The 22,023-nt window shown below is 47.9% G+C and overlaps 1 protein-coding gene across 4 annotated transcripts in view; it reads right to left on the bottom strand.

The window, feature by feature from the left end:
* GRID1 (glutamate ionotropic receptor delta type subunit 1) overlaps nt 1-22,023 on the bottom strand; it is a 686,590-nt gene that overhangs the window by 469,164 nt on the left and 195,403 nt on the right. For all 4 annotated transcript variants that reach the window (XM_057530323.1, XM_057530324.1, XM_057530325.1 and 1 more), the window contains exon 4: nt 20,692-20,897. In XM_057530323.1, coding sequence (XP_057386306.1) covers nt 20,692-20,897 — 206 coding nt within the window. The remainder of the gene's footprint in view (nt 1-20,691; nt 20,898-22,023) is intronic.

Here is a 22,023-nt window from a genome sequence, read left to right as displayed (position 1 = left end):
CCTCCTCCTCACAGATCCTCCAGTGTGTGCCAAGCTCAGTCCAGCCTCAGGACCCTTGCACATGCTTTCCAACTGCTGAAATCGCTCTGCAGTCAGATCTTGCTTGATGGGCTCCATCACATCCTTCTGGTCACTCCACGAAAGCCTCCTCCTTGGCAGCACCATCCCTGATCACTGCAACTAAAACAGTGTCCCAACGACCCACTCTCTTCTTACCTTGCCTTATCTTTCTTCATGGAGGTTGTCACTAACTGAATTACTTTGGGTTTATTCATTTATTTGCTTAGTGTCTGCCCACTGCCTCCACTAGAATGTGAGCTCTTTGAAGTCAGGGACCATATCTGTCTCAGCCCCTCTGTATCCCCAGTACCGAGAATGGCCTGATCCATACTGGCTGCTGGATTAACGTTTAATCCATTTCAAGACAAGCAAACTGAGACCTGGAGAGGCACTAGAGTCATATAGAGCACAGCATCCCATGGGAGCCTGGTCGGGGCTGGGCTCAGGCATTTACTTGGGCTGTAGGCTCACTTTTCATGTTTTTCTAAACCATGTCTCACTCGCAGGAAGGGACCAACCTCACCTCTCAGTTGCTTCCCAGTGCTCAGAAAGAGCTGTGTGGAGTAGATGCTCAGAGAGTCACCAAGTACATCAGCCAGGCTTTTAAGAAATTGACCAGTTCCCGGTATCATACTCAGGAGCACCCAGGGCCGTGGAAAGCTACCAGACTCAAGAACAGGACACTGCCAGCCCCAGGATAAGCAACTAGCAGCAGCACTGTGGAGTACTATTAGGGGCCAAACCAACACCAATGATAACCTCTGTCTAAGGAGTTGACCTCCACACACTTAGTTCGCATTTAACGTAGACTTTGAGCAATGATGGATAATAAGCCCAAGAACTTCCTGCAAATAAATACAAAGAAGGATCCTAAGGCAGGTCAGCAACATCCTGACACCAACTGGCAAGGGCAAGAAGAATAACAGATGCACAGAAAGTGGGGTACCTTGAGGATCCAGGAGTGAAACAGGAACTCTTAGGAACACTGTGCTAAGGATGATTGCTGATTCCTAGTGAGAAAGAACTGGGAAAGGAGAATGGGCTCACTTCATTCCATGCCTGTATTTTAATACGCTGAAGTTGACAGTATATAAGAGATAAGTCAGACGTTGCCACTCAGCAGTCTGAAAAGTCTTATCAGCCCTGCCACAGGCAGAGTTGGCCAATGGAGAGCTTAAAAATCTAGTAATTAGTTGCCGACATTTAAGAATTAAGAGATTTCACAGTAAAGTCCAGATTTCTGCCTCCTGTTGAGACACAGGAAGCAGCAGCTGCACCAGGCCTTCACATGGGAGCCTCACCGAAGCCTGACCATCCCCTCCAGGGAATGACGTGCCCTCCAGGTGCCCACAGGTGCTACCCTCTCAGCTCTTCTCACAGCCCACCTGCTCTACACTTTAATATACCTGCCTGGAGGTCATGGGCATTCAGGTTTGTGATTTGTGTTATAGCTGGCTGGCATTCCAAAGGGTGGCTTTAGCCATTCTTACCTAACCCTTTGGTTGTCTTCAAAATCCGCACATGACAAAATTAGCCAAGAGTGGTTCTTGTGGTTGCCTGGGTTGGATGGACCCACTTGATTACTGCAGAGCCGCAAGAAAAGAGCTGATGCACAGCGCCTTCCCCCATGCTGTCAGCATGGCGCTCTCTCCAGTCGGGGGCTCACCGGTGGGCACCCAATTCTCTCGCTCATAGCTCTTCCTGAGTGTGAATTTTCTCTCCAGTTAAGCTTGGCCACTCTTTGGGGGCGGAGCCTGTACCTTTCTCCCCCAAAGCACCCACTGTGAGGGGTCTGTGGGCAGGGCCCACTCTGTCTTGATGGTGGCCGACCACCCGACAGTCCAGAAGGAGCTCAAGGGCTGCTCAAAGCACTGCTCCTCTGAGCCACTGACACTTCCGCCCTTGACCCCAACAGCCCAGGTTGGTTCTACAATCTCAGCCAAGCACCATCCAAAGACACGGGGAAGGTATTATTATCCCAGTTAGCAGACCAGTAAACAGGCTCAAAAAGATGGCACCAGTTGTGAGCTGGGATCTCACTGTGTGCCTATTTGTTCCAAAGGCAATGTCCCTTCCTCTGTGCTGTCCGCAGCCCTAGCTCCTGAAGACGCACCATCGTGTCCCCAGCTGAGCATCTAAAAGCCTCAGATTTCCTCCGGGAAGAAGGAACTAGGTGGGTACAGGAGGAAGGAGGAAAAAAAGGGGACACACTCGGGTCTTCTGCCCTGGCTCTTGTTACTGAAATTAAAGTGCTTCTAGTCCTGAATCCCCCTATGGAGAGATTCATGGTAGGAACCCAACGCCCTCCCTCACTGCCTGCCAGTGTACCGGGACTTTGTATATGGGATTGGGGGATGCACGCAAGTTTCCCCTAGTAAATGTTTCCTTCGATGTTCTACTTGCATCTGCTTCTTTCTCTCACACCTTCACACTCGTCTCCCCCAGCATCTCCTTTCTCCCCCATCTCCAGAGCTCCAACTGTGAACCACAACCCTTGCTCCTTGCTTTCTCCCTGACATCACTCATGGATGCAGATACTGAAGACTCACGGGTAACACACCAGGGGGAGGGATATGCCACTCCACTCCCGCATAGCAAACAGCTGAGAAATGAGTATTAGACCCACCTATTAATGGCCCATCAACCATGCCCATGTCTCTCCTTCAGTCAATCGACCCAGCAGCAGGTCCCCATCAGAATCCCTAATTTCAACCACCAGCACATTTCAAAATTTGGAATGTTGACCTTGCCCAGAGTCACAAAAGATTTTATTCCTCTCAATGCCCTCAGGGCCTCATATCCTTAAATTTTCTAAGACTCATCCATCTCCCCATTGACACAATAGTGCTAGCCATGTGCTAGGCACTGTGAAGGAGGAAACAGGGAGACCTGCACCCCAGAATGTTCTCTATGCTTAATTCTTAGAGTAACCTTGTGAGTCAAGTATCATTAACTCCTTTGTACAGATAGGGAAGCAAAGCTCAGAAAGATGCATGGTGAGGAATGGGACAGAAGCTGGACCATGTCTGTTTGGAACTCTGCTCTTTCCCCGTCCCACTGACCACACTATAGAAGGGTCAAGTAAAATGCCCTCAGGCTTTCTGGTGACCAGAGTGCCCCCTGAAAGATGCTCTTCCAGGTGCCAAGGAGAGGCACAGGCAGCCTGTCCATCCCCTCACACTCTCTGCAGGTGTGTTGGCAAAGACAGGACCGCGATGGGGCAAGAGGGATCCCTCGTTCCCCGGATGAACTCTCAGAGGTATCCAGTCAACCTTCTGGAACCCTACCCCACCTGCTCCTCAATGGCAATTATCATCGAGCCCACCATTTGCCAAATTATAGGAGGAAAATGGGCCTCCCCTTGATCTGTCAAAGGCAGCAAGTTTCTTCCTTCTCCCAGTGGCATATAGTCGAAAAGATCTGGGCTGTGAGTCAAGGAGTTCTGAATTCCCATCCCAGCCCTGTCACTCTATCTGTGGGAGCACAAGTAAATCCCTAAATACCCCAGGCTCCAGAGCTCTGTGACAGCCCTTCCTTTCCAGCATTGCTGAGGAGATTTGGTGAGTTCGTGGGTCTAAATAAGCGAGTTTGATAAAGGCCTGTTTTCCATCTCTCCTGCTGTTCCACATCCCCCGCCTTGCCACTCTCACCCCAAAGTTGAGCAAGGTCAAAACAAAGTTCAAGAGGACCTTCAAGATGGTGGAGGAGTAAGATGTGGAGATCACCTCCCTCCCCACAGATACATCAGAAATACACCTACATGTGGAACAACTCCTACAGAACACCTACTGAATGCTGGCAGAAGACCTCAGACTTCCCAAAGGCAGGAAACTCCCCACATACCTGGGTAGGGCAAAAGAAAAAAAGGAAAAGCAGAGACAAAAGAACAGGGATGGGACCTGCACCTCAGGGAGGGAGCAGTAAAGGAGGAAAAGTCTCCACACACTAGGAAGCCCAGGTCTTCACTGGCGGAGACCAGGGATAGGTGCGGGGGAAGCTTTGGAGTCATGGAGGAGAGCGCAGCAACAGGGGTGCAGAGGGCAAAGCGGAGAGATTCCTACACAGAGGATCGGTGCCAACCAGCACTCACCAGCCTGAGAGGCTTGTCTGCTCACCCACCGGGGCGGGCAGGGGCTGGGAGCTGAGGCTCAGGCTTCGGAGGTCAGATCCCAGGGAGAGGACTGGGGTTAGCTGCGTGAACACAGCCTGAAGGGGGCTATTGTGCCACAGCTAGCCAGGAAGGAGTCTGAGAAAAGGTCAGGAACTGCCTAAGAGGCAAGAGATCACTGTTTCAGGGTGCGCAAGGAGAGGGGACTCAGATCACTGTCTAAACAAGCTCCAGAGACGGGCGCAAGCCGCGGCTATCAGCGCGGACCCCAGAGACGGGCATGAGACGCTAAGGCTGCTGCTGCCACCACCAAGAAGCCTGTGTGCGAGCACAGGTCACTATCCACACTGCCCCTCCCAGGAGCCTGTGCAGCCCACCGCTGCCAGGGTCCAGTGATCCAGGGACAACTTCCCCGGGAGAACGCACGGCGCGCCTCAGGCTGTTGCAACACCACGCCGGCCTCTGCCACTGCAGGCTCGCTCCGCATCCATACCCCTCCCTCCCCTGGGCCTGAGTGAGCCAGAGCCCCCTAATCAGCCACTCCTTTAACCCCCTCCTGTCTGGGCAAGGAACAGATGCCCTCAGGCGACCTACAGGCAGAAGCAGGGCCAAATACAAAGTGGAACCCCGGGAGCTGTGCAAACAAAGAAGAGAAAGGGAAATCTCTCCCAGCAGCCTCAGAAGCAGCGGATTAAATCCGCACAATCAACTTGATGTACCCTGCATCTCTGGAATACCCGAACAAACAACAAATCATCCCAAAATTGAGGTGATGGACTTTGGGAGCAACTGTAGACTTGGGGTTTGCTTTCTGTGTCTAATTTGTTTCTGGTTTTATGTTTATCTTAGTTTAGTATTTAGAACTTATTATCATTGGTAGATTTGTTTATTGATTTGGTTGCTCTCTTCCTTTTATATTTTTTTTCCTTTTTCTCATTTTGTGAGTGTGTATGTGTATGCTTCTTTGTTTGATTTTGTCTCTATAGGTTTACTTTTACCATTTGTCCTAGGGTTCTATCTGTCCATTTTTTGTTTTTCGTTGTTTTTTTTTTAGTATACTTTTTAGTGCTTCGTAACATTGATGGATTTGTTTATTGGTTTGGTTGCTCTCTTCTTTGTTTTATTATTACATTTTTTTAATTTTAAGAATTTTTTTATTTTTTATTTTAATAACTCTTTTTTCTTTCATTTTTTTTCTCCCTTTTCTTCTGAGCCACGTGGGTGACAGGATCTTGGTGCTCCAGCCGGGTGTCAGGCCTGAGCCTCTGAGGTGGGAGAGCCGAGTTCAGGACATTGGTCCACCAGAGACCTCCCGGCCTCACGTAATATCAATTGGCAAGAGCTCTCCCAGAGATCTCAATCTCAACGCTAAGACCCAGCTCCACTCAATGACAAGCAAGCTCCAGTGCTGGACACCCCATGCCAAACAACTGGCAAGACAGGAACACAACCCCACCCATTAGCAGAGAGGTTGCCTAAAATCATAATAAGGCCACAGACACTCCAAAACATACCACCGGATGTGGTCCTGCCCACCAAATAAACAAGATCCAGCCTATCCACCAGAACACAGGCACCAGTCCCCTCCACCAGGAAGCCTACACAACCCACTGAACCAACCTTACCCACTGGGAGCAGACACCAAAAACAACGAGAACTAAGAACCTGCAGCCTGCGAAAAGAAGACCCCAAACACAGTAAATTCAGCAAAATGAGAAGACAGAGAAATACACAGCAGATGAAGCAGCAAGGTAAAAACCCACCAGACCAAACAAATGAAGAGGAAATAGGCTGTCTACTTGAAAAAGAATTCAGAGTAATGATAGGAAAGACGATCCAAAATCTTGGAAAGAAAATGGAGAAAATACAAGAAAGGTTTTAACAAGGACCTAGAAGAACTAAAGAGCAAACCAACAATGATCAACAGCACAATAAATGAAATTAAAAATTCTCTAGAAGGAACCAATAGCAGAATAACTGAGGCAGAAGAACGGATAAGTGACCTGGAAGATAAAATAGTAGAAATAACTACCGCAGAGCAGAATAAGGAAAAAAGAATGAAAAGAATTGAGGACAGTCTCACAGACCTCTGAGACAACATTAAACACACCAACATTCGAATTATAGGGGTCCCAGAAGAAGAAGAGAAAAAGAAAGGGCCTGAGAAAATACTTGAAGAGATTAGAGTTGAAAACTTCCCTAATATGTAAAAGGAAATAGTCAATCAAGTCCAGGAAGCACAGAGTGTTCCATACAGGATTAATCCAAGGAGAAAGATGCCAAGACACATATTAATCAAACTATCAAAAATTAAATACAAAGAAAAAATAGTAAAAGCAGCAGGGAAAAGCAACTAATAACATGCAAGGGAATCCCCATAAGGTTAACAGCTGATCTTTCAGCAGAAACTCTGCAAGCCAGAAGGGAGTGGCAAGACATATTTAAAGTGATGAAAGGGAAAAACCTACAACCAAGATTACTCTACCCAGCAAGGATCTCATTCAGATTCGACGGAGAAATTAAAAACTTTACAGACAAGCAAAATTTAAGAGAATTCAGCACCACCAAACCAGCTTTACAACAAATGCTAAAGGAACTTCTCTAGGCAAGAAACACAAGAGAAGGAAAACACCTACAATAACAAACCCAAAACAATTAAGAAAATGGTAATAGGAACATACATAACAATAATTACCCCAAATGTAAATGGATTAAATACTCCAACCAAAAGACACAGACTGGTTGAATGGACACAAAAACAAGACCTGTATATATGCTGTCTAAAAGAGACCCACTTCAGACCTAGGGACACATACAGACTGAAAGTGAGGGGATGGAAAAACATATTCCATGCAAATGGACATCAAAAGAAAGCTGGAGTAGCAATTCTCATATCAGACAAAATAGACTTTAAAATAAAGACTATTAAAAGAGACAAAGAAGGATACTACATAATGATCAAGGGATCAATCCAAGAAGAAGATATAACAACTGTAAATATTTAGGCACCCAACGTAGCAGCACCTCAATACATAAGGCAAATACTAACAGCCATAAAAGGGGAAATCTACAGTAACACAATCATAGTAGGGGACTTTAACACCCCACTTTCACCAATGGACAGATCATCCAAAATGAAAATAAAGAAGGAAACACAAGCTTTAAATGATACATTAAACAAGAGGGACTTAATTGATATTTATACGACACTCCATCCAAAAACAAAAGAACAAACTTTCTTCTCAAGTGCTCATGGAACATTCTCCAGGATAGATCATATCTTGGGTCACAAATCAAGCCTTGGTAAATTTAAGAAAATTGAAATCATATCAGATATCTTTTCCAACCACAACGCTATCAGACTAGATATCAATTACAGGAAAAAAACTGTAAAAAATACAAACACATGGAGGCGAAACAATACACTACTAAATAACCAAGAGATCACTGAAGAAATCAAAGAGGAAATCAAGAAATACCTAGAACCTAATGACAATGAAAACACGATGACCCAAAACCTATGTGACGCAGCAAAAGCAGTTCTAAGAGGGAAGTTTACAGCAATACAATTCTACCTCAAGAAACAAGAAAAATCTCAAATAAACAACCTAACCTTACACCTAAAGCAATTAGGGAAAGAAGAACAAAAAAACCCCAAAGTTAGCAGAAGGAAAGAAGTCACAAAGATCAGATCAGAAATAAATGAAAAAGAAATGAAGGAAACAATAGCAAAGATCAATAAAACTAAAACTTGGTTCTTTGAGAAGATAAACAAAATTGATAAACCATTATCCAGACTCATCAAAAAAAGAAAAGGGAGAAGACTCAAACCAACAGAATTAGAAACGAAAAGAGAAAAGTAACAACTGACACTGCAGAAATACAAAGAAACATGAGAAATTACTACAAGCAACTATATGCCAGTAAAATGGACAACCTGGAAGAAATGGACAATTTCTTAGAAAAGCACAACCTTCCGAGACTGGACCAGGAAGATCTAGAAAATATAAACAGACCAATCACAAGTACTGATATTGAAACTGTGATTAAAAATCTTCCAACAAACAAAAGCCCAGGACCAGATGGCTTCACAGGCAAATTCTATCAAACACTTAGAGAACAGCTAACACCCATCCTTCTCAAACTCTTCCAAAATACAGCAGAGGGAGAAACACTCCCAAACTCATTCTACGAGGCCACCATCACCCTGATACCAAAACCAGACAAAGATGTCACAAACAAAGAAAACTACAGGCCAGTATCACTGATGAACATAAATGCAAAAATCCTCAACAAAATACTAGCAAACAGAATCCAACAGCACATTAAAAGGATCATACACCATGATCAAGTGGGGTTTCTCCCAGGAATGCAAGGATTCTTCAATATATGCAAATCAATCAATGTGATAAACCACATTAATAAATTGAAGGAGAAAAACCATATGATCATCTCAATAGATGCCGAAAAAGCTTTCAACAAAATTCAACACCACTTAGGATAGAAAACCCTCCAGAAAGTAGGCATAGAGGGAACTTACCTCAACATAATAAAGGCCATATATGACACACCCTCAGCTAACATCGTTCTCAATGGTGAAAAGCTGAAAACATTTCCACTAAGATCAGAGACAAGACAAGGTTGCCCACTCTCACCACTATTATTCAACATAGTTCTGGAAGTTTTAGCCACAGCAATCAGAGAAGAAGAAATAAAAGGAATCCAAATCAGAAAAGAAGAAGTAAAATTGCCGCTGTTTGCAGATGACATGATAGTATACATAGAAAATCCTAAAGATGCTACCAGAAAACTACTAGAGCTAATCAATGAATTTGGTAAAGTAGCAGGATACAAAATTAATGCACAGAAATCTCTTGCATTCCTGTACACTAATGATGAAAAACCTGAAAGAGAAATTAAGGAAACACTCCCATTTACCATTGCAACAAAAAGAATAAAATACCTAGGAATAAACCTACTTAAGGAGACAAAAGACCTGTATGCAGAAAACTATAAGACACTGATGAAAGAAATTAAAGATGATACAAATAGATGGAGAGATATACCATGTTCTTGGATTGGAAGAATCAACATTGTGAAAATGTCTATACCACCCAAAGCAATCTACAGATTCAATGCAATCCCTATCAAACTACCACTGGCATTTTTCACGGAACTAGAACAAAAAATTTCACAATTTGTATGGAAACAGAAAAGACCCCGAATAGCCAAAGCAATCTTGAGAAAGAAAAATGGAGCTGGAGGAATCAGGCTCCCTGACTTCAGACAATACTACAAAGCTACAGTAATCAAGACAGTATGGGACTGGCACAAATACAGATCAATGGAACAGGATAGAAAGCCCAGAGATAAACCCACGCACATATGATCACCTTATCTTTGATAAAGGAGGCAAGAATATACAATGGAGAAAAGACAGCCTCTTCAATAAGTGGTGCTGGGAAGACTGGACAGCTACATGTAAAAGAATGAAATTAGAACACTCCCTAACACCATACTCAAAATAAACTCAAAATGGATTAAAGACCTAAATGTAAGGCCAGACACTATAAAACTCTTAGAGGAAAACATAGGCAGAACACTCTATGACGTAAATCACAGCAAGATCCTTTTTGACCCACCTCCTAGAGAAAGGGAAATAAAAACAAAAGTAAGTAAATTGGACCTAATGAAATTTAAAAGCTTTTGCATAGCAAAGGAAACCATAAACAAGATGAAAAGACAACCCTCAGAATGGGAGAAAATATTTGCAAACAAAGCAACTGACAAAGGATTAATCTCCAAAATAAACAAGCAGCTCATGCAGCTCAATATTAAAGAAACAAACAACCCAATCCAAAAATGGGCAGAAGACCTAAATAGATATTTCTCCAAAGAAGATATACAGATTGCCAACAAACACATGAAAGAATGCTCAACATCACTAATCATTAGAGAAATGCAAATCAAAACTACAATGAGGGGACTTCCCTGGTGGCGAAGTGGTTAAGAATTTGCCTGCCAATGCAGGGACATGGGTTCAAACCCTGGTCCAGGAAGATCCCAAATGCCGTGGGGCAACTAAGCCCGTGCACCACAACTACTGAGTCTGCGCTCTAGAGCCCGCGAGCCACAACTATTGAGCCCACGAGCCACAACTATTGAGCCCATGTGCCACAACTACTGAAGCCCATGCTCCTCAACAAGAGAAGCCACCACAAGGAGAAGCCCGTGCACCGCAAAAAAGAGTAGCCCCTGCTCACCACAACTATAGAAAGCCGGCACGCAGCAATGAAGACCCAATGCAGCCAAAAATAAATAAATAAATTTATTAAAAAAAAAAAAAAACTACAATGAGGTATCACCTCACACTGGTCAGAATGGCCGTCATCAAAAAGTCTACAAACAATGAATGCTGGAGAGGGTGTGGAGAAAAGGAAACCTTCCTGCACTGTTGGTGGCAATGTAAATTGATACAGCCACTATGGAGAACAGTATGGAGGTCCCTTAAAAAACTAAAAATAGAACTACCATACGACCCAGCAATCCCACTACTGGGCATATACCCTGAGAAAACCATAATTCAAAAGAGTCATGTACCACAATGTTCATTGCAGCACTATTTACAATAGCCAGGACATGGAAGCAGCCTAAGTGTCCATCGACAGATGAATGGATAAAGAAGATGTGGCACATATATACAATGGAATATTACTCAGCCATAAAAAGAAACAAAATTGAGTTATTTGCAGTGAGGTGGATGGACCTAGAGTCTGTCATACAGAGTGAAGTAAGTCAGAAAGAGAAAAACAAATACCGTATGCTAACACGTATATATGGAATCTAAAAAAAAAAAAAAGGTTCTGAAGAACGTAGGGGCAGGACAGGAATAAAGACGCAGATGTAGACAATGGACTTGAGGACACGGGGAGGGGGAAGGGTAAGCTGGGACGAAGTGAGAGAGTGGCATTGACATACATACACTACCAAATGTAAAATAGATAGCTAGTGGGAAGCAGCCACACAGCACAGGGAGATCAGCTCGGTGCTTTGTGACCACCTATAGGGGTGGGATAGGGAGGGTGGGAGGGAGACACAAGAGGGAGGGGATATGGGGATATATGTATACATATAGCTAATTCACTTTGTTATATAGCAGAAACTAACACACCACTGTAAAGCAATTATACTCCAAAAAAGGTGTCAAAAGAAAAAAAAAAAACAAAGTTCAAGAAAGGAGGCATATGGCCCCTGTCACTCACAGACCTTCCTCCCAGGAAGCCCATCTGGGAATGGTAGACAGATCACAAAGTGGTCCCATCCACTTTGGCCCCATCCAAACTCATCATCCTTTACTGTTTCCACTCCCTTTGCAATGTAGCCTTGCAGTTCCCCCAAGAGGAATTTCCCCAGCGTCTCCTTCGCCTGGCCCTTAAATCCAGGCTCGTGGCTTGCTTTGGCCAAGAGATCATGGCAGAAGCCATGATGCACCAGGTCTGAACCTAGGCCTCAAGCAGCCCTGAGCACTTACATTTGCTCTCTTGAAACTCTGCTGGTGCCCAGTGAATAAGTGTGGGCTAGCAACTGGTGATGAGAGACCCAAGGCCTGGTCACCAGCCACCCCAACTCACAGCCAGCCCACCACCATCCTAACCGGCCAACCCCAGCTGAACGGCCAGCTGACCACAGATGAATGAGCAAGCCCAGACAAGATCAGTCGTATCTGACCCAGGTCTGCTGACCAGAAGACTCATTAGTATGAGTATTATTGTTTCACGACACTGAGTTTGGGGATGGTTTGTGACGCTGCACCAGCTAGCTGATGCAGAGGCCTTCTATTCTCCAAGCCGACTGGCAGCTTGGACACAGAAGACAGACGACCAAGGCCAAGTTCCTGATGGCACCAAGCAAGGGCCCCATTTGGTAGCATGCAGAGGATGGCAACAGATATGGGCTGCACGGCACAGACAGCTTCTCTGAGATGAATCCTCGCCAAATGGGATCACCTCGCCTCAACTCTGCCTCTCTTTAACACCCCAGCCTTCCCGTGGCTTCCCGCGGTGCTGAGGAAATTCTGCTCCTTTCCCACTGGGCTCCCCACCCAGCCCTTCAATCAACAAAGGGCTGACTCACCACCTCGGGGGAAGCCTCCCCAAGCTGAACACCCTTAGGGATCCAGAAGCGGAAAGGGTAATTGAGTCATTCCACTGCTGCAGGCTGTTTCCCTATGTAAATGCCTATTTCCCATGCCTGCCGCCTCCCCAGCCCCAGGGGCTACCTGCTAATAAGCCACAGAGACCCCTGCAGGGAGGAACTGACACTCTGCTGGCTATTTAATAGTCCACAGAAGAAGAAAAGAACACCAGGTATCTCCAGGCCCATGCTTCAGGTTCAAGATCCCTCTCTTCAACCCCAGAAAGGAGCAGACAGGCCTCCCAGACAGCTGAGTAAGGCTTTCCTGAGCACCAGGAATGGTGCGGCAGATTCAAAATGCAACTTGAAATAGAAACAGCACTCAAACAGCAAACGAACTCCAGAAGGTCCAGCCACATTCAAGCATTTCCCTCGAGGAGGGCTTGGATGCTCCTTTGAAATTTAAAAACCAAACATTTCATTCTTTCAAAACAATCTCTTATTCAGGTGCCCCTGCTTGGCCTGAACCTTAAGAATGTGTTTACTCTGTGCCCACTGGGTAACTGAGTGTCCAGAGAATATCTGCCTGGAGCAGGAGTCAGGGCTCCTGGGAGACAGCCTTGCATCCATCCCTTTGAAAACCATCATCCACAGGCTCCGAAAAGGCCATTAACAAAGATGAATATGTCCCAGTCCCAGCTCCTGGCCTCACATGCTCCTAGGTTCCATGGGGAGAGAGACAAACACGCTCACAGCACAGTGGGGGCTGGCTGTGGGCCCTGTGGTGAGGGTGGCCATGGAGGTATGCCCAGGGTGCTGCAGTGTCCTCTGCAAGCCCTCAATGGCTTTCCCAGGGTGTGTTGCAGCAAAAATAGAAATGAAGTTTTCCCTCTCCTGAGAACAAGGAGAATAAAGGGAACAGTGAACAGGCTAAAGAAGAAACATAACCTGGCCTGAAAGAGTTAATCACTCCTAGTTTTGTTTTTTTTTTTTAACTGTTACTAATCTGTAACTGGATTTGTACTTCACAAAGCTAACCTATTACTCTTTAACACTATGTGAATTACATCCTGCACTACCTGGTAGCAAATCACCCCATGTAGCATTTGCATTTCAGAAAAAAAGGTCTCAGGCAGATAACCCAGAGACAAACGGACCCAATTACTGGGCTGCCTGATGCCAGCTGTGACTCTTTTGAAATAATGCAGGAAGAGGAAGAATGCAAGACCTTCACTACTTTGATGCTTATCATATACCCTGCACTGTGAGCCCCACATTAAAATCTTCTCTGATTCCCGAAGGAGTAGGAGGGCCCAGTTCTTGAGGCCCTAGCCTGCTGTGTCTTCCCTTCTGCCTGGCAGAAAAATAAAGCCAGCTCTCTCTTCCTCCAAAATCTGTCTCCGTATTTCTGTTTGGCATCAGTGCACAGAGAAGCCGAGATTTCGGCAACAGGTGCACAGGGTTCAGAAGGATGAGAGGAGTGTGGGAACAGAGAAGGAAGGAGACAGTGACCTGGACACAGGCCCTGGGGGGACAGCTGTCTGTTCCCTTCCCCATCTCAGCCAGGCCCCGAATTCCAGCTGCCGTGAGCATCGCAGAGCTCCAAACCTGCCAGAACAAACTCTACCGAATATCTCTTCCTCCTGAGCTCATTTCTAAGAATTTCTAAAGGGAAAAAAAAGAATTTCTCAGACTCGTACTTTTGCTAAACTACTAAGGCTTTAAAATCCGTAAACAGTAGGATATAATTAAATGCAAATGCGGGGCCACATTTAAAAATTAATCTTCTATAATTAATTAGCAATTTTAAACATTCTGATAAATGATACTTAAATGGCACAGAATTATCCTAGCTCTGAGTGATAAAGTCATCTGCTGAAGATTTACCATGGTGGAGTGAGAAATATTTGCATGTATCATGTGGGACAACAGAACACTGCAATCACTTAATTTACCTTTGCTATGAATGTATTTAAAAGCACAGTCTTTATATTCAAATTGTAGGAGCAAACTCACTCACTGCAGCAAACTCTGAGAAGCAACTGATTCGGAGCCAGGCATTAACCCTGGCTGTGCTTCTAGTAAAGATTAAATTGGCCTCCAGCCACACCCCTTGCCTGCGAAGCCAGTCCAGGTTGGGGTGGGGAGGGATGCTTGGAAGTGGCCCTGTCCACCTTTGTCCCTTCACATTCACCTACTCCTCCCAGCCTGGGTGAACGATGACCCCCACTCCCAGAGCAATGGGGAGCTGTCCTACGAACAGGTTGCTCCCTTGCGGTTCTCTCTCTCATCCTTCTCGGTACAGAAAGAGGTCCCTGGTATCATTCTAACCGCAGAGGCAAAAGCCATCAGCTGCAACTGTCACTCGGTGCTGCTATTTCTTTCCCAACATTGCAATGCCTTCCCCAGACTGCTCTGCCATCAGCAGTGCCTTTCAGGGTGTGTGTGTGTGTGTGTGTGTGTGCACACGTATGTGTGTGTATCAGTGCCTCTTGGGCTGTGCTAGTCTGAGGGTCTGCTTGTACCAGAGTATGTGGCTGGTTGGTGGTATCACTGTATCAGCCTGTATCCGTGTGTGCGTCCGTGTGTGTGTGTGTGTGTCCAGTTTCCCACACCTGCCTGCACTGCTGCTTATTGCCAGCCCTCTCCCAACCCACTCACCTCCCTGCACACTGCTCTCCCCCTGTGGTACCACGTGTCACCCGCAGGAAGAGCTCACCCCATTCGCTAACTGAGGAACCAAGACCAGGCCAAAGGCAGGGTTCTGAAGCAAACTTAAGCCTTCCAAAGAGCAGAAGTTTTAAGACCCAAGCCCTTGCTGATGGGCTGGCCAAGGACCTGACGACCAACCAAAACAAGGCAACCGAGGAATATACAAGAAAACGTAGCTTTGTATAGGAAGTAAGAAATATAAAATATCCATTCATCATTCCCTCAACAGCCACTGCGGGCCAAGACTTGTGCTGCTCTTGGAAGATAAAACAGTGGACACCACGCAGTCCCTGCCCTTGAGGGGGTCACATTCCCGTGGGAGGGACAGGCTGCACAGGGCTGGACGGCGCTCAGACTGCAGGGCGGGGGCAGGGCACGGTGTCTGCCTCACGAACTGTCAGCAAGCAGTGGCAATTCTTCTCCATAAATGTTTAAAATACCTTAATTTTTCTACTTTTTCCAGTAAAACAAAACAGACTGGGAGGGAGAAGAGAGAAAAATAAAGAGGATACAAAAGGAAAGAGGGAAGCCCAAGTACAGCTAGAGACAGAAGCACAGAAATAACGAATGAGAGCTGAAAGGACAAAGTCCTGGAGTCCCCCTTCCCCGCACACGCCCAGAGGAGGCTCTGGCAGATGAGAGCCCTGGGGCGCCTCCTCTCGGCCGCCACGGCAAGTGCCCAGCAGGACCACGGCCACGGTGTAGCCACAATGTTCGACACCATGGCAGGTCCCCAGCAGAAGGCACCACCACTGTGTTCCCAGCCAGTACTTGATATGGTTCCTGGTCCATAGTAGGCACCCAATCTGTACTGGCTGCATGGATGACTGGGTGGGTGGGTGGATGGATGGATGGACTGAAGGACTGATACATGAACACACGAATGGATGGATGGACAGACAGATGGACACACAGACACATGGACAGCTGATGAACGGATGGATAGACTCTCCTTCAGGAAGATGAGATGAAGCCCGGGGCCAAAATGGACTGTGGACTGGAGGGCTCCCCATGAAACCTGACCTGGAGAAGAAATAACAGAGAGACGTACACACCCCTCAACAGCTGTGGCTGTGGCTATGGAGGCCACTATAGACTATTAACCTCGAAGACCCTGAAAAGAACAAACCAAGAACAAACCGGTCCCGAAGTCTGGATTCCCCACCCCCGGAATAGGGAACCCCTTCCTGCTGCCATCCCAGCCTCAGCCCCACCACTCCCCACCCTGCACACCCACTGCAGCAACCTCACCACACACATCCCTGAAGATCCTAGGGCTCTCCGGACCCCTGTCTCCAGCCCCACCTTGACCATGAGGTTAATCAAAGTTCATCCCTATAGACCCAGACCCAGTGTCACCTACTCCAGGGAGGGTCCCTGACCCCTTGGCCACCCCCATCTCTCCCGGACCAGAGGACATGGCTCCATCCTCGGTGCTCTCACAGGACCTCGTCCACACCTCTGCTTTTATAGGTGAAGGGGTTTGTTTACACCTCTGTCTTCCCCACCAAGCTGGGAGCCCCAAGAGAGCAGAGACAGTAGCCTTAGTGCCCGGCACAGAACTTAGCACAGCACTCGGGCTCATTAAATGCTGGACAAATGAAAGAACGAACTCCTGAACAGAGGGGAGGTGACTCCAGCAGCCAGGAGCAAGACCCCTGGCCTTGGCCCCTCTCAGCAGCTGTCACCTTGATCACTTCAGGACTTCCACAGCCCTGGAGTGAGTGAGGAGAGGACAGTGACATTCCCACCTCCCCTGGCTGCTTTGGGCTGACAGGCTACATGAGTATAGCATCATAGATGGCTGTCACCATCCACTAAATCCCCACTTGGCAGACAATAGTCCAGAGAAGAACCAAGGCCCAGCTCAGGATAGGGATGAGTCCAACTCAGTCCCAATTAGGGGTGATTGGAAGGTGCCACCTCCCCTCACTCCGAGAGTCCCAGTGTCGAGCCCATGCAAGGCTTCCCTCCATGGCCTGTGCCCTCACAGCCCCCCAAGGGCAGCACCCTGGGGGGCTCCAAGTCTGGAACCAGGAGATGGGAGTTCTGTCACCCCTGAGCCCAGTCTCCCCAAGGGGAGCCTTTTAAAGATAATGCATTGATGCAGTGATAATATTAACACTGTGATAAAAAAGATCTCAGAGGAGGCAATGTGGATTCAAGACTGAGTGATAAAAGCTGAGGGGAGCTTGAGGCGGGGCCCATTATATGAGCCCACAGGGCCCCCCAAGCAGACCCCAGTGCCTCAGCCTGCGGCACACCCCTCTTCTCACCCACCATCTAGGCTAGACTCCCCAAGCCCACAACCCCTGGCAAGGGCAGCCCCTTGCAAAGTGGGATCACAGAGAGGCCAGAGGTGCATGGGCCCCCAAACCGAGCCCCCCACACAGCCCTAGTGACTGAGTGGACCTCCCAGCACAGCATATGAACAGCCTGGCAGGTCCCAGACAGCCATGTCCGTGTCATATAGAATTTGTCATTAACGACAGCGAAAGCACCGGCCTTCCCAACAGATTCACATGCAGTAAAATGTAAACGATTCAAGCAGAACTATCTTCCTCCCTCACTCCCATCAGCCAGGCTTTCTGAGTGGGGAAGGGGAGGAGGTACAGCTAGGAGGACCACATAACCCAGTCCTACTGGAACTTGTCCATACCAGGCCTGATCGGACACAATATCAACATGTCATCAATAGCGGCGCGGCTCTGAGGCCATTCACTTCCCCGCAACAATGTTCTGTGTTTCATAAAATTCAGGACATGCCCTGGCAGTGGGTCACCGTTGTGAACCTCCTCTGTCCTTGTCACAACAAAGAAGAGGTTGGGTTACTCTGCTCAAAAAGCCCAAGCAATGCCTGTGTGCAGTGTACAAAGGTTTTGTTCTGGGATTGGCATCTCCAAGTCTCTCCTGGAGGACCCGCTGGGCTAGCCAGCCATACAGGACACGTTCACCTCCAGAATCCAGGCTCCTTCCCCTACCACGCTTAACAGATGCAGTAAAATTCTTGGAGCATAAGCACCCTAAAAACCTTTGCCAGACACTGGACAGAGGCAACTGAATTATACCTTCCCCCATGAAACCAGCATGGCCCTGTTTTACCCAGTACAGTAACTCCTATGCTTGTCTTTTCCATACAGGCAGACCTCAGAGATATCGTCAGTTTGGTTCCAGACCACCGCAATAAAGCGAATAGTGCCATAAAGCAAGTCACATGAATTTTTTGGTTTCCCAGTACATATAAAAGTTATGTTTACGCTACATTGTAGTCTATTAAGTGTGCAATAGCATTATGTCTAAAAAAACAAAGTACATATCCTAATTAAAAAATACTTTATTGCTAAAAAATACTAAGCATCATCTGACAACAGAGGGTTGCCACAAACCTTCAACTGGTGAAAGACACCGTATCTGGGAAGCGTAATTAGGCTAGACGTGCCTGTAACATGGCACAGAGGGGCTCCGGAGTGGGTCATTCTGGACTTGAGTCCTGTTCAAACCCCGGGTGACTGCTTGCATGACCTTAAGCAAGGCATTTAACTTCTTCAGCTCCAGTTGCCTCATTTTCAAAGTGTTAGGATTAGAGAAGGCACACAGAGGGCCAGGCCCATGGCGGGCACCCAGGAAATGATGGTACCCTCCCTCCTCCTGATAGCAGGCACGTGGGACCAGAAACCAAGACTCCAAGCAGCCGGAGCTGGAAGCAATGAAGCCCAGGTGCTGTCCTCCCCTACAATCTCTGGCCACCCCTCCCAGGGGCTTGTCATTCTTGCCCGACATTAAGAACAGCCACTCCAAGGGACTTCCCTGGCGGTCCAGTGGTTAAGACTCCGCGATTCCACTGCCAGGGGCCCGGGTTTGATCCCTGGTCGGGGAACTAAGAGGTTGCACTGCGAGGTGCAGCCAAAAAAAAAAGCAGCCACTCCAGGGGCAACCCCAGCTCCGCAGCACCCAGCAAAGCAAAGGCTTTGCAAACACGGTCTGGGAGATCAAGAAGGCAACCGTCCAAAGCCAAGCCAAGTGTATCCAACACTGCAGGAATTTGCATAATTAACCACTTGGAAATAATACCTTTAGGCCAGTCTTGGTTATGTGTTAAATCCTTGCAGGGCCTAGAAACAGGGCAAGAGCTGAATTCATCTGGAAGGGAAATGATGAATGTGAACAGTGAACAAGCACGGATGCTTCTCGAGAAGCTATGTGTCCGTCACCGCCTCCATCTCTACTTTCAGATGAAGACACTGAGGTTACAGAGGTGAGGCAAATGACCCAAGGTCACACACAGAGTAAGTGGGGGAGCTGGACTCGACCCCAAAGTTGCTTACATCCAAAACCAATGTTCAGCAGAGCAGCAGCCGGGAGGAAAGGAAACAAGGAGAGGAGGCGAGGGATTGGCGAGGGGAGGGGAGGGGAGGAGCCCGGCGACACTTAGCAGACACCAGCCCCAGAGCAGACTCCACCGGCCTTTTAGCAAGGAGAAAAGCTTTCCTGGGAGCAGACACTGGCACGGACACTGCTGGGAACATTCTGAGAAAGCCTTGGACACATTAGTGCTGTTAATCCTAGCCTGCCCATTACTGGCCTGAATGACTTCATACAGAGAAATGTGTTCTGGTGAAAATGCCGAGCATCGCCCGGACCTCACAGCCGGGCTGACCACCAGCGTGATCCGGGGCCTGATTAGCCCAGAACGGCAGGGCTGCTGGCCAACTGCACCAAATTAAGCGTTCCCAAATTTTAAGTTCTCCAGCAGTGGGCTTCGTGCTGGCTGCTGATGCATGAGGTAGCATTTCGAGTAATAATTAATTAGAGAAGAAAGCAGAATAAGCAAGCAAAGGACATCAAATGGAGTTAGTACAATTCTGCCTTTCACTTCATTTTACATTCAATCAGAGAGGGCCAACAAAGTACCCGGGGCTGGAAAGAGAACCGCCGGGAGCATTCAGCCACCCCCTGACTCCTTCCGTCCACCGCTGCTGCCAGACACACCACACCCGCAGCCTGTCCCCCAAAACCTACCCAGGCCAGAGAGGGACCTGCCAACTCCAGGTTGTCACCTCTTTGCCATTAGACCACCAGGGCGCACCCATCATCAGCTCATATAGTACTTCTAGTTTTCTGTTCCCAAATTCATGGATTCTTTGTTAAACTGGTGGGTCTGACCCCTAATAAAGTTGTTTAGAAAAAAATCATTGATTATCCCAGGCACCAAAAAAATAAGCACGTACACCAAGTATCATTTGGTGACATGCAAACGACACCTGCTCCGGGTGTTAACACATCCCAAAGCAGAGCTGCCCACCTCTGCCGAGAGCTGGAAATTTACTTTATCCCTAGAGGCTTACACCTGTCAACCAAGAGAGGAAAATTAAAAGGAAAAAAACAACAATGGCCTAAATTTTGCTGCAAAAATCCCTGGCAGTGACTAATAACCAGGTTTCCCACTAGCCGCCCCCAGCCTCTCAGCATCTGGGCAGGCGTTGGGTCACCTGTCGGGGACCAGTCAGGAGTCAAGTTGTGCTGGGGTCTCCTCCTTCGTGGTATGTGCTGTGGGCCCAGCACCCAGGGATCCCCACGTCCGTTTCAGCCATGCCCGAGCAGACAGTGCCTGCAGCCCACCTGAGCCACCCCCAGGGAGCCCTGGGCAGCGCTCCTGGGCCCCAGGCCCCACCACCTACCTCGTTGATGAAGGAGTGTGCCCCCAGCGGGCTCAGCAGCAGGATGGCGCGGCGCAGCGTGTCCCGGTAGCGGTTCAGCTCCTCTGTCTTCATCGTGGTGAAGAGGCTGGTGAACACGTGGCTGACGTTCTTGTCCACCTTTTGTAAAGAGACATCAAGGCCCAGACGCGAGGCCTGGTCCAGAAAACTTTGGAGCCCACGGATATCTGAGCAGTGGAGAAGACGAGGGGGAGAGAAACATCTTTAAGCAGGAGGGGACCTTGGAGGGTGTCTAACTCCAATGCTACCCCCTCCCATATGGGCCTTGAGCAAGGACTCAAGTCTGCCTCCATGGTCCAATGAACAAAGGATGGAAGACATGTATTTAGTCCCAATGTCCCTCAGCAGCATCCAGCCCCTGGGTAAGTTTCTCCCACCATAGGGAGCACTTCCTGCCATCCAACAGGTCCTGTGGCCACAAGTGTCCTGCATGATAAGCTCCTTTTCTCTCCCTATTGCTTTCACCCAATGGGAGTGAAGGTTCTGGCAGTTCTGTCCTGGTTGCTACATGTGGTGGTGGTCCCTAACCCTGGACCCCTGTTCCCTCCACCTGGCTCTGCTCCCCAAGGCTATGACTCCTTGACCCTCGGTGGTGAGCTAAGGCCCCTGACTGCCCTGGTCAGAGCAGGCCCAGCCTCAGTCCCTGCCCCAATCCTGTAACTGAACAGCTTGCACCCTCACAGCCTCCCTGAGGCTTGGGACTCTGTCTTGTTCCAGGGACTTGATTTTCCTGGATGAGCTCTCCTCCTCCACTCTCTTTCCAGCTGGGGTGATCTCACCCCAAGTCCAACGAGAACTCTGCATCCTGACTGGTTCAGGGGTGAGCAGGTGGTCCAGGATGGTCCTAGACTGAGCTCCACTTTGGTGGAGCACCTGGGAGAGAGGTCTGCTATTTCCCCTGTGATCAACCAAGGGATCAGGATACAAGCCCAGGGCAGGAGGGGAGCATGGAAAGCTGGAATAAATTACCAGGAAGCAGGAGCCCATAAGGAGCTTGGGGCCCAGCTACATCAAATATTAGTGCAAACCTACTCTTGTGATGGCCGGGGCTGCTGAATATTTTTTTTTAACTAGGGCCCAAATCTCTCAGCGGCAGCCCTGCATGAGCCATCTGGCTTCTCCTAAAGGAGATCTGCCCAAGAATGGAGCCAGCAAGCAGGTCCAAGAGTGGGGCACAGTCCCGATGATGTCATTTAAGCCTCTGGGTCCACCTATGAAGCCTGTTTCTCCTGGATCTTTCAGTTTCATGAGCCAAAGAATACCCTTTCCTGCCTAAGCCAGCTTGAGCTGGAT

Source organism: Balaenoptera acutorostrata, chromosome 16, assembly GCF_949987535.1.
Source record: "Balaenoptera acutorostrata chromosome 16, mBalAcu1.1, whole genome shotgun sequence".
Taxonomy (NCBI): Eukaryota; Metazoa; Chordata; class Mammalia; order Artiodactyla; family Balaenopteridae; genus Balaenoptera; species Balaenoptera acutorostrata.
This window is presented reverse-complemented; position numbering and strand designations above follow the sequence as displayed.